This window comes from Notolepis coatsorum, assembly GCF_963971535.1.
Source record: "Notolepis coatsorum genome assembly, chromosome: 13".
In the NCBI taxonomy this organism is placed as follows: Eukaryota; Metazoa; Chordata; class Actinopteri; order Aulopiformes; family Paralepididae; genus Notolepis; species Notolepis coatsorum.
The window spans coordinates 27,757,756-27,770,913 of NC_140177.1; the positions used below are offsets into that span (position 1 = coordinate 27,757,756).

A 13,158-nucleotide genomic window follows, 5' to 3' on the forward strand; every position below is an offset into this window, starting at 1 on the left:
TTGCTAAATTGAGTCTTTATGAATGTGCTTTGTGTACTGGATGTCAAGCGTGTGATCAATGATAATCTGATGCGTTGGCTCCCCCTGCTGGCCGGGAACTCACAACACTGCAACTGTGAAGTAGTTCATTGAAATCCAGTAAGCTATAAACTGAGGTTCCACAGTTCCTACGTTGACTCATCATCAGGCCCATCATAGAAACATCTGGCCCCTGAACAGGTCCAGTGAATGGGCCCTCTCACCAAACCTGCCCAATTCATATCATATATTAAACGTGTTTATTGCTGGCCCGGGCCCCCATAGCAACCACCCCCCCCCCCCAATGTATCCATCTTTAATCAGGTCAAAATCAAGGTTTATTCTTACCATGTATGCATGTATATTATATATATATATATATATATATATATATACACATCTGTCTGTACATACCTACCTACATATAAACCTTTTCACATATCTGTAGATACTATGTCTATATCTGTACATATTCCCTTACCTACTCTTACTAGTTACACTGCTGGCCAGTATGACTTACTAACAGTGTCTTTATACCTGCATCACTGTACATATTAATACTAGAACTCTGTACATGCATCTGATTAGAAGTACACTCAGCAGTACTCATTTATGAATTCTATAATGAATTTAATCACCTGTACATTGTATATTGCTACATGTCTGTAGATACTATATTTATACATATCCCTTACTAGTTACGCTACTAGCCAGTATGACTTACTACCATAGTGTCTACTATAATATTATAACACTGTACATACTTCTGATTAGTACTATACTCTGTATAAAATATATTAATTAGTACTACTGAGTTGAATGCCAAACTTCTTTTGGTTGTATTGTACGTGTGCTGTATAATGACAATACATTTGAATATAATCTAAATCAAGAAAGTCAAGAAAAACTCCAAAGTAAAGCAGAACGAAATAAAATCCTCAGCGTGTAGAATTTTTTTTCACATACTTTTATTTCCACAGTTCTCCTCTAGCAGTTTTTTTTATTAATTTTTTTAGGTATTTTTTTTTACATTATTGTATTTTTTTGTTGTTTTGTTTGTTTGTTTTTACATAAGAACAGACTGTTATACACAGATATTGAAGCAGGGCAAACAGGGTGAGGGGAAGGAGACGAAACAAAAACCATACAAAATGGCGTCTACTGAAGCACAACGAAATTCTATGTGTATAAAATTGCGTGGCGGTTGGTCCGCTGTGTGGACGCAGCGACAACCACCTCAATTATTTTTAAATAGATTAATAAAAATACAATCTTTTTTTTTTCTTTCTTTCTTTCAATGGACCTTAAATCTGGACTGCAAAATTAAAGGATGAATCTAGAGGCAATGATTGGGGGGGGGGGTAAATTTTATGTCGGTGTCAATGGTGCCACGCAGGAAGAGGGAGAGGGGGGGGCATGGCCAGGGGTCAGAGGTGGAAACAAAATAAATGGCACACGGCAACTACCACTGGCTACGTTTCACCATATATTTCTGCATTACTCCACGTGATCCACGACAGCACACAAAAAAAAGGCCGTCTTCTAAATATTTTTCTCCCTCTCCTAGCCCTTCCTCTATTCCCGGTTCCTCGCATTGGAACCAGTGCTCTCCGTGCTGTAGTGCTTATTTGTTGTGACACCGAACAAGTGTTTTGGTGGAGAAAGCGATGGAGGGAGGGGTCGAAACATGATTAAAAAAAGGAAAGAAAATGGCTGTGAGTGTCATGTGACCCGCCAGGCAAGGCGTGTTGAGGGGACCCCACACTAACGGGGGCGTCTTTAAAACGTTGTGTAGAATAGTATAAAAAAAAAAAAAACAGGTAGGACGTCGAAGACACCCACCTTCGCTCACTGCCCAACCCCCACCCCCCCCTTCTCTCCTATTCATTCACAACAGGTTCACTGAGGAAGTTCGATTCATAAATACGTAATCTACGAATACATAGCTAGGACATTATTCACTCTCTCTGAACATGGAGACCACACACACATGTGCACACGCACACTAAACCATCCAGGTGTTTATCTCAGTTGATGTGTTGAGGTCCATTATGACACTGGGTGACCACGTTATTTCCTTAGCTGGAGCTTCAGACTGACCATGGATTCTCCAGTTTAAAAGCAGCACAGGGAGGTGTGGAGGAGCTAGGAGAAGGAGCAAGAGGGGCTTCTGGGGTCACAGGGAGGGGCTAGGAGAAGGAGCAAGAGGGGCTTCTGGGGTCACAGGGAGGGGCTAGGAGGAGGAGCAAGAGGGGCTTCTGGGGTCACAGGGAGGGGCTAGGAGGAGGAGCAAGAGGGGCTTCTGGGGTCACAGGGAGGGGCTAGGAGAAGGAGCAAGAGGGGCTTCTGGGGTCACAGGGAGGGGCTAGGAGAAGGAGCAAGAGGGGCTTCTGGGGTCACAGGGAGGGGCTAGGAGAAGGAGCAAGAGGGGCTTCTGGGGTCACAGGGAGGGGCTAGGAGAAGGAGCAAGAGGGGCTTCTGGGGTCACAGGGAGGGGCTAGGAGAAGGAGCAAGAGGGGCTTCTGGGGTCACAGGGAGGGGCTAGGAGGAGGAGCAAGAGGGGCTCCTGGGGTCACAGGGAGGGGCTAGGAGGAGGAGAAGGGGGGTTTCTGGGGTCACAGGGAGGGGCTAGGAGGAGGAGCAAGAGGGGCTCCTGGGGTCACAGGGAGGTAAGGAGGAGGAGCAAGAGGGACTCCTGGGGTCACAGGGAGGTAAGGAGGGGCAAGGAGGAGGAGCAAGAGGGGCTCCTGGGGTCACAGGGAGGCGTGGAGGAGCAAGAGGGGCTCCTGGGGTCACAGGGAGGTAAGGAGGAGCAAGAGGGACTCCTGGGGTCACAGGGAGATAAGGAGGAGCAAGAGGGGCTCCTGGAGTCACAGGGCTCGGGAATGTCGGTGTGCCTTGTTTTTTGTTTTGTTTTAAATAGTGCATCATGTTTTAACCAGAGATACGTTGATTAACCTGGCAGAGGAGGAGTGGGGGACCCCTCTGAGGAGCCAACATGGCTGCCCTTCCTCAAGGCAGGGTGGCCAGTTACCAAAGGCCCCTCCTCCCCCACCACCACCAGCGCTGCGGTCTGCTCTGAGGCCCCCGGCCGGTCCGCCTGTCTGCCTGCTTGGACCTTCCTGCCTGGCGGCGGGTTAAGCGGTTATCTTGAACTGGAGAGGATGGAGCCATAGTGTCCTGTGGGAGACGTGGAGCTACGGGCCGCCGGGCCCCGTCATCTGTTAGCAGGGTAGTAGTTGGGGTCCAGGTAGTTGTAGCCCGCGGTCTGCGGCAGGCAGTAGTCTCGGTCCAGGAAGGTGTCTGTCTGGTAGACCGGCTCCAGGTGGTGGTTCGGCTTGTGGGTTTCCGTCTTCAACAAGCTGGGCGAGGAGGAAAACAAACAAACAAAGGATAAAAATACGGCTACGTAGCGCCGGGGACACACAGGACACAGAGCAGCCAGCTTCCTTTTCGGCGCACATGTTACCAGGCAGGTTGTACTGTTCAGTGTATCTGCAGGTTTCAACAAGACAAATTTAAGACTTTAATACCAATTTCACGACCATACTAGCAAAAAACCTTACTAGTAAAATTCTCACGTGTTCCATACAAGCTCTCGCCAGACGCACCAAGCTCCCGGTAGCCCCGCAAAAACGACTTGAATACAAAAACCTTTGAAAATCATGATGCAATGCAATGTTGAGAGGTTGATCATGTTGATCATCATGCAAGGAGTGTAATGTTTTGAAAGGGCACGAGCATCACGTATCTGTCGAAGTCATTTTCCGCTTAGCATGCTAATATATACCAAAGTCGCTATTGGCTGTGTTATGTTGCAACGGTTCAACACAAACAACATTGCCCCGTAAACTAGGTGTGGGCGATATATCGAGTATACTCGATGTATCGCGGCTTGTTCTACATGAGATGTAGTAAATTACTATATCGTGAACATCGAGTATATGTTGTCACGTCACTTTCTAAGCCGCCGCGGCTGAGATGAGACTGGCTTTTCGTGCAGCGCTTTCCTCTCTCCCTCTCACATAGAAAAAGTCACACACTCGCCCAACTTACTTAATAATAATTTATTTCATTTACTTACGTCACGCACACAGACACGCGCGTGCACACGCGCCCAGAGACAGTGCCAAGGCAGCGCGCATGTTTTTGTTATTGTTTGGAAGAAACAGGGAAAGAGGATACGAGAGCGTGAGAGAAGTGAAGAGAGTTTAGCAAGTTTAAACGTCAGTCCTACGTGTTTTATTCAGAAACGGCAATAAAATATGGAAGCACGAGGTGGACGAACTGGCTCCAAAAAATAGTAGCCTTGCAACTACTAAACATTAGCATTATTTGTTTGCAGCGAGAACAAAGTGCAATAAACAAAAAAGATACATTGTGTATTCTGCCTCATTTATTGATGAAACAAAACCAACAGCAACACAATTTACCACCAAAAACAGTTTATTCACAAAAAGATAGCTACCGTAATTCTGTTAGCTTATGTGCTAATGTAACTGGGATATCCCATTTTATTAAATGGCGTTTTCACAATCGCCGAAATGCTTGCTTGTGATTGGTCAATAGCGCGCCAAGCAATAATGACCGCTGTGCGCAGCTGTTCGCAATCAAGCCCACTACAACACTGTATCAGTGCTGCTCAGCATATGCACAGCTGCACTCAGTCATCAGTGCAATCAGACCACAGACCTGCCGACTGCCGATAATAATAATCACTTTATTTGGGCTGACAGAGCCACAGAACAACTGCGTTTGCATTTGATCTCGTCTTGTCGATGGTGTACAATGAATTAGGTATATTTGTTAGTAAGTTAGCCATGTAATAAGCGGGATAATGTATAGCTATACTCGATCATTGTCGCAAAATAATTGACCTTCACTGACGTTTAAAACACCTCTGCGCTGCGCCTCGGTATTTTAAACTCCGTGTCGGTCAATTATTTTGCGACAATGACCTCGTAAGGGATATACATTATCCCTTACATAACTAGGGTTGGGCACCGAAAACCGGTTCTAATAGGAACCGGTTCCTAACTTCCGGTTTTTTTAAATAAATGTATATTTGTACTGTGCGTGCATGTGCAAACGGGAACGGGACACATCTGTGCAATAGCACATACCACCAAAGTCACTGGCCCACTGTGTGCGTGTGTGTGTATCATCTGCGTGTGCAAAGGGGAATGGGACACAGACATTTGAACTATTAATTAAGTGATTAATGCCTACTGTGGCAAAGTTGTAGCCAACAACTAGGCCTAATAAGAAAGGCAGTGACATTGAACAAAAAGGAGACACTGGCTTTACAACCAGGGCCATCAGTAGAGGGGGGAGCTAGTGTTGCTCTTCTAGAAAAATAATCCTTTCAGGGTTGCCTATTGAAATACTGTACACCTCCAGTACAGAAACATTGTTTATGAGTTTGCGTGTCAGGTAGACCATTGATTGACAGTCGATTCTGCCAATTACGACGTCACACCGCTTGCACTCTGGCCGTCCGGCGCTGCAGCTAGACCCTATTGCCACACCGCTTGCACTCTGGCCATCCGGCGCTGCAGCTGGACCCATTGCCCACCTCTGCGGTTGATAACGCTAGCCAAGTTAGCTGTACACACATACACAGTGGGCCAGTTGTAGGGGTGTAACAATGCATCGCAATGCATCGATCCTACTTTGCAATATTTACAAAACATGACATTGTTTTCTAACTCTAGCCATGGGAAAATGTTTAGCCAATTCACGTTAAATTTGTATGTCTTCCCTCCGGCTCCAGTGGGTGTAGCTTCGCTAGCTACAGTGGCTACATTGGGTGCTACAGTGGGTGTAGCCTCGCTAGCTTGGCCAACTTCGCTAGCATGCTGGCTAGCGTCAGTATCTTGGTTAACGTTAACCATCACCTCTGTAACATGAACTGCCTCGCCTGACTTCTCATTCTCCGGTATCTTTCGCGCAAAATAAAGTGAATGGGCTTCGACATGGCTGTATTGTCTGACTCAGACAGTGACGCTGATCGTTACTTTCAGTTTCCAGTCGCGTGACCACAGGAAACTCTACTGTGATTGGAACGTTTATGCGGCTGTGAACTGTGGGACTTGTAGTTTTTTAACGATTCTCGCAGCGGAGAAAAAAAAGGACGAATGAGGCTGTACTCTGCACTCGCCGGCCCCACTCGCACGCCGTGCGAGTACTTGATTTTGCAGGTTCGCACACACATATTTTTAGGGGCATATGCGAGCAATATGGTCGCACTGTAGAGCCCTGTTTGTTAACCCTTTATTCGCCAATGACGTGTTCCCACGTCATTCTCCGCCATGCGTAATCTGCCAATGATGCCGTAAGGCGTCTTTGAGATCAATATTTCAAAAATCTGTGATGGCAATCATATTTTACCCACGGAGTCTTAAGATCCCCTGTTGATCTCCTCTCAACTCTCCAACGGTTCAAGAGCGCCATCTGGTGGCCGATCGGCGCATCGCCCAAACAGGAAGTGACGCACCGGAAGTGGTGCTCGCCCATATTTCGTCCGGGCACTCGCCATCGTTAGCGGGACTCCATCTTGATACACTGGACATCGATCGGTTGCAAATAACTCGATAAACAACATGATTTGGACGTATATATTATTATACAACCTGGAAATGGATCGCATATATCAACATCTCATAATAGAGAACTTTCTGCTCGACGCTGATCGCCCAATGCTACGAGGAAGCTGAGGTGAGTTTCAGCGTGTTTGATTATATTTAAACGTATAATCTGCTCCGACTTATAAACCCCCCCCCCCCCCCCCCTCCGGTCACCAGCAGATGAGGCATGACACTTAGGACCTTGCACAATTGAAAGTTTTAATATGACGTCAATCGGTATCAAACTACATTTGATGATGTAATACAGGGGTCTCAAACTCGCGGCCCGCTGGATGATATTTTGCGGCCCCCTACTTAACATCAATGTTTAGTGATAGTGCTACCATAGCGCAGGCTCATGGCAGCAACGTTACGTTAGACTTGGTTGAAACGTGATTCCGTGTGGAACTAAAATATATCCAGTGCGTATGGCAGGCATCCTCAAAATTCTCCGCTCATCTCCTCTGCAAGCACTTCTCCACTGTCTGTGTCTGTGACATTCAGCGCCCCGTCAGCGTTTCTCCCCCCCCCCCCCCCCACCCACAGTCTGCGAATCAGAGCAGAGTAGGGCGGGTATTCACGGAATGCGTGTCGTCTTTCAGCGGGTCCCAGTCAGAGCGAGTTGACAGCGCATCGACAGGTAGTCTAATCTGCAGGTACTGTAGCTAGTAACCTCGTTCCCAGTTGTATCCCTGTGAGATAAATGTAGCTAGTAGCCTAGTTTCGCCAGCAGGCAGTTAGTAGAAAAATTTGGCATGTTCAAAGAAAGTAAAAGAAAAGTCGACAGTGAAAATCGCTGCAATTCAAAGCTGCATGGACTGAAAAATATGCGTGCATCCTCCCAGCACCAAGAAACGGTAGCTCTTGTGAAGAGTGGCAATTTGAAACGCCACTATGAAACAAAACAGTTATTTTGATGCAGCCTTTCCTCAGAATTCAGTGCTAAGAACCACAAAAATAAATGGAATGAAATCATATCAAGCTGCAAGCAGAATTATTGTTAAATGAGAAAAAGCAATAAAGTCCTCACTCAGTGGCATGGGTGTTGGCTAAACACAAGAAGCCATTCTCTGATGCATAAATAATAAAATAATGTATGACTGAAGTGATGGATACCATGTTTGAAGGCAAACAAAAGCAAATCCTCCTCAGATAGCACAGCAACCAGAATAACTGAAATACTGGCTGATGATTTGATTAAACAGCTTTGTAGAATAAAAAAAAATGCACAGTGCATTTCCATAGCTGTGGATGAGTCCACTGACACCACTGAGAATGCTCAGTTGCTGGTGTTTGTGAGGTTTTAGTGAGTTTGTGAGAAGATTGGATCAGTTGTACTTTTTTTGTGGAATATTTGATGCGGCCCAGCCTCACCCAGACTCTACCTCCAGCGGCCCCCAGGTACATTGAGTTTGAGACCCCTGATATATGTATTTAGGGCTATAAATCACGTTCTGCAGAATGCTGCAGAAAACGATAAAAACATATTTATACTTTAGACCGTATTTTTGTATGAATATGTGAATGAAAAAGTAGAACGTTGCTACATCCTAAACGATAGATACTTGACGTTGAATGGGCCATAGTAATGTCAATTTAGCAATACAATTTAAAAAGTTATAGCCCTGCAAAGAAGGGGAACATCCCCATAGACTTACAGCGCTGGCAGATAGGGGATTAAGATCAGAATAATCCCTGGCAGATAAAGGGTTAATTAAATCAAGTAAAGTCGAGTTTTATTTGTCACAGCATACGAGTATACAATGAAATGCGGGTGGTCTTGCCCGCAACGATGTGCATGATACAGTAGTAATAACATATAATAGAATCCAATAGAACGACATTGTGCAATAAAACAAGTAAGCAGAGTAGGGCATATCGGTATATGTACATAAGTTATTTACAGAGCAAGGACATGCTAGGTCCTGTGGTAGTGCAATACACTGTTAGCTACGGATGAGGCACTGGGTCCTTCTGTACATGCTATATTATACAATCTCAAGTTATACTATTACTATTCTTAAAGTGACCTTTCCTTAGTGGCCATAAGTGTGGGCGTGTGCAGCATGAGTGTGTGCTTCCTCATGTTAAAGTGGCTGCTAGTGTGTGAGCGTGTACAGTGTGTGTGTGTGTGTCGTGTGTGTGCTCATGTGTGCTTGTGTGTGGAGAGTTCAGTGTTCAAGGCTCTGATGGCCTGGGGGAAGAAGCTGAGCCGAAGTCTCTCTGTCCTAGTAGCTGGTGTTCGCAGGCGTCTGCCTGACCTGCACCTCAAAGAATCGGAATCGAGAATAGTTTAGAACAGGAATCGATAGAGAATCGGAACCAGAATCGTTCAAATCCAAACGATGCCCAACCCTAATTATAACAGTTAGCATGTTACGACACCAGTTTCATCGCTGCATAGCTATGACGACCAGCTACACTGACAGGGGGGAGGGGGGGTTCGAGTCGAGTAGGTACCATGGAGTGGAAAAGCGGCATAAGAGAATACTTCATGTTTCATGCAATTAAAAAGTAAATATATATATATTTAATACACATGATGCACACACCTTTACAGTGTTATGTTTACCAGTAGGATGTTATAACATTGCTGATAATAAGAATTATTATTATTTTCTCACAGCAGTGTATATATATATATATATATTAGTGCTGTCAGGCGATTAAAGAAATTAATCTAATTAATTACAGGATTTGTAATTAATTAATCTAATTAATCGCATTTTAATCGCATTACCATTTTATGCCTCATATTCTATATTCTATAATCATATTTCAAATTGCATGTGTCCGGATGGCAGAATTCAGTAATGTATCTACAAAACCTTCTGTTTAATCATCTTCCATCTATTAATTTGCTTAGATTTTTCAGGTCTGGTCAATTTGAGCATGGTGTTATTCACAGTCAAAGATAAAAAAAAAATATTGATATTCTCATTTGGTTCATTACAATTTACTCAAAATAAAATGTTCATTCAATCAATCACCGCGCAGATTGATTGATTGAATAAAAATGTTATTAACAGATTGCAGAATGGGTACAATACAGTACGGCTCAATACACACAATTGTTAAGGGGATGCAGACCAGAGAAAGACTTTCGTCTTGTTTACATCAGGGTCCCCCATTTTCAATTCATAATGAATTGTAAGTAAGGGTGCAACTTGCACTGTGCAATCCATTCTTTGTGGATCTAGCCCACAGTATATCTGACACTGGGAATACATACATTCCCTGAGATTCATAGATGTCCCTAGAATCAGATACCAAGAACATGCAAATGGACCATATTAAAAAAAAATCTGTAAATGTGTATTCTACATGCTTATGGAATGAATGAGATACAAAAAAAATATATAAAAAAAAAAAAAAAAACTTTTTTTTGTAATTAATTTTGAGTTAATTTTCATAACGCGATTATTTGCTGTGTAATTAATTAATCTAATTAACGCGATAAACTGACAGCCCTAATATATATATATAAAAGTATATTTCGATTCAAATACTATTTTAATAGCTTTCTTTGAATAGTTTCTATCCTGTGAAATACAAATGTTCAACAAAACCATCAACATTGACTCAGCTAGACCACTTTCTTATATTATATTGAAAATGTTTCACTCCATAGATTAAAAAATGTTAACGCTTTAAATAATTTAAATTAATCTCCAGAGTTAAAGCATTAATTTTGAAAGCCCTAATGTGTGTGTCTGTGTGTGTGTATTTTTGGCTAAAGTGGATAGAAAACACAGTACTGTGCAAAAGTCTTAGGCACCCAAGAGTTTTTATATAAATTGTCTTAGGTGTTAATTCATTGTTTTCTGTATTAGTGTGTCAGTAGACTACTATTTTAACATTTTTAGAAACTTTTAATTTAATTATTTTTGAAAGCATCTTCATGGTTTAATGCAGACATATGTTGAAGGGACTATTATAATCATCATATTCACGTGACTGTATGCACCAAGGGTTAAATCAAGCATTTTTAAGTGCTTTAGAGGAAATGTCAAAATATTGCGATATAAACAGAAAAAGAAGTTCGGAAATTTGTGTTTGGTAGATTACTTCTCTGTTGTAACAATGCTTCTTTATTTAATTTTTATTTCCCTGTTAACACTTTCAGTACCAGCAGGGGGTGCACGATTTAGTGCTTGAATTCCCATCATCCACTTCAATGTTAGCGTTAAAAACGCCTAATCTATATATATATATATATATATATATATATATATATATATATTTTTATTTTTTTAAGATTTAGTTTTTAGCGTTTATCGCTTTTTGCTACTGGGCAGTCCAGTAGAGAGAGAAAGAGAGAGAGAGGAGGAACGGGAGACAGAGTGGGGGGAAGACATTCGGCAAATAACGACGGGTCCGGGAATCGAACCCGGGTCGGCCGTGCCGCCGCGACTCAGCGCGTTATGTGGTTCGCCACTGGGGCACCCCCCTAATCTATATTTTAAATTATGGCTATGTGTCTAATCTGCTCGTCACTTATCAATGACTCGTTTTCCAGTCAACATTGTCGAAGCGGATTGTTTTTTTATCGGTTCATTTTCGTTTTATAGCATTTTGAAAAGCCCTCGATTTCAAGGAAAATATAAATATTCCATGATAAAAGACGTTTACTGGAATATTCTAGAATACACAAAAACTGTCATTTTTCGGCCTATTTATGAACCGTTTTCAAATAAACGCTAGATTATCGATAGTATATGTGCATAGGCGCCCACTTAACGGAGCAGACGATGCACGGGCTCCAGGACTATTGAACTTGGGGGAGCAAGCTTGTCTCTTTGCTCCCTCACTTTTTGATCATATCATATGATATAAATATCCCCCCCAATATATAAATCTTATCGAACCATAACTACGTAATTTCAATCAAATTAATAATACGCAATGACACTTAATAGCAAGTTTTTAAGTTTCCAAAGATTGTGTGACCCCCCCACTTTAATGGTTTGATCCAGTGCCCACGGGCCACGGTTCGTCGGCATGACGTATACGACATGTTGGGGGAGGCGGCTTTTTCGAAAGCGTTTGAAAAATTCAGGCTGGATATTGGATAACATTGTGACTCGTGAGGATTATTCTTCGGCGTTTACATCAAAATGGAGCAAATCATCACGTAAGTCGAACACTGTGACTGTATACTAAATGCGCAAACAGATTGAAACTGAATATTTCTCGTATGGCGAGCCTCGGCGCTGCTGCACCGAGTGAATCCAGAGATACAGGATGGTGCGCAGGCGCTGTGATCACCCAACGGCGGAAATAATGCCGCTTTGAGCAGTTTATAAAAAAAATAAAAAAAATATTTATTAGCAACGCCGAGCTTTCAAACCATCCCGTATCTCTGTGCGAACCCCTCGTGCAACTGTGAGCACCTTTGTAATGTCTCTGTGATACTTGTATAACGAACGGTTCGGCCAGAACCAGTCCTTCATGGTAAATCTAGGTTGGTTTCCCATTGAGGAGCAAGTGACTGTGGATTCACTCGGTGCAGCACAGTCACGAAAGGGGACCCTGATGTAAACAAGACAAACGTCTTTCTCTGGTCTGCATCCCCTTAACAATTGTGTGTATTGAGCCGTACTGTATTGTACCCATTCTGCAATCTGTTAAATAAAGTTTTCATTCATTCAGCCGCCGCGCTCACTGGGGCTATTGATAGCGTCAATTAGTTGTTGTTGTTGTTGTTGGTGCTGCGGATGTGAACGGGGCTGGAGGGGCTTTGGGAGGATGGGAAAGTTATTATTATTATAATAGTAATTGGCTATCATACGTGCCTAGCTAGCGTTAGCTAAAAGAGCCCTCGCAGTGAAGTTATTATTATAGCTATCATACTGCAATATAAACTGAGTTTTATAGTGAAAAGAGCAGCTTTATTTTGGTCAAGATTGAAGGCTCTATATTGCAGGAAATTGCACATACAGGTGTTCATTAAATGTAAAAAAAATCTGCCGTGGAGGGGGTCGTGCCGGACCCCCTCCAAACCACCCATTGCAAAAAATAAAATAAAAAAAATGTAAAAAAAAAAAAAGAATAAAAAAAAAAATTGCACCCCCACTTTCAACTATAACTAGGCGGCCATGTATATGTGTACGTATGCACGCTATATAGGCGATCTGAAAAATCGATTCCCTTATTTCCTGATCGCTCGCACAGACACACAGCCACACACACACACATAGGGGAAAAGCTTATATCTCCGTGAAAACAGGTCTGATTATCCTAAGACTGGTAAAATAGATTCCTTACCTGAGATCAGATGTTATCCAAAAAGATTATTCCAATTCCTGATCGCCATTCCAAATATCGATAGCTTTTATTGATCCAACGCTACATACTGTACATATGTATTCCACGCTGTTCTGAGGGTCCACAATGAATCCGATCGGCTCGGGTTACATGCCTGAGATGAGAAGTAGGGATCAGGGCCGATCGTGATTTTCCAAAGATCGGGATCGACAAAAAAAATGTAAAAAAAAAATCTGCAATTTTTTTC

At 42.9% G+C, this 13,158-nt stretch overlaps 1 protein-coding gene across 1 annotated transcript in view; it reads right to left on the bottom strand.

The window, feature by feature from the left end:
* Positions 1 to 997: 997 nt before the first annotated feature.
* The window catches only part of zzz3 (zinc finger, ZZ-type containing 3), an 85,222-nt gene continuing 73,061 nt past the window's right edge, over positions 998 to 13,158 (bottom strand). The window contains exon 12 of the mRNA XM_084326872.1: positions 998 to 3,380. Coding sequence (XP_084182998.1) covers positions 3,236 to 3,380 — 145 coding nt within the window. The 3' untranslated portion in view covers positions 998 to 3,235. The remainder of the gene's footprint in view (positions 3,381 to 13,158) is intronic.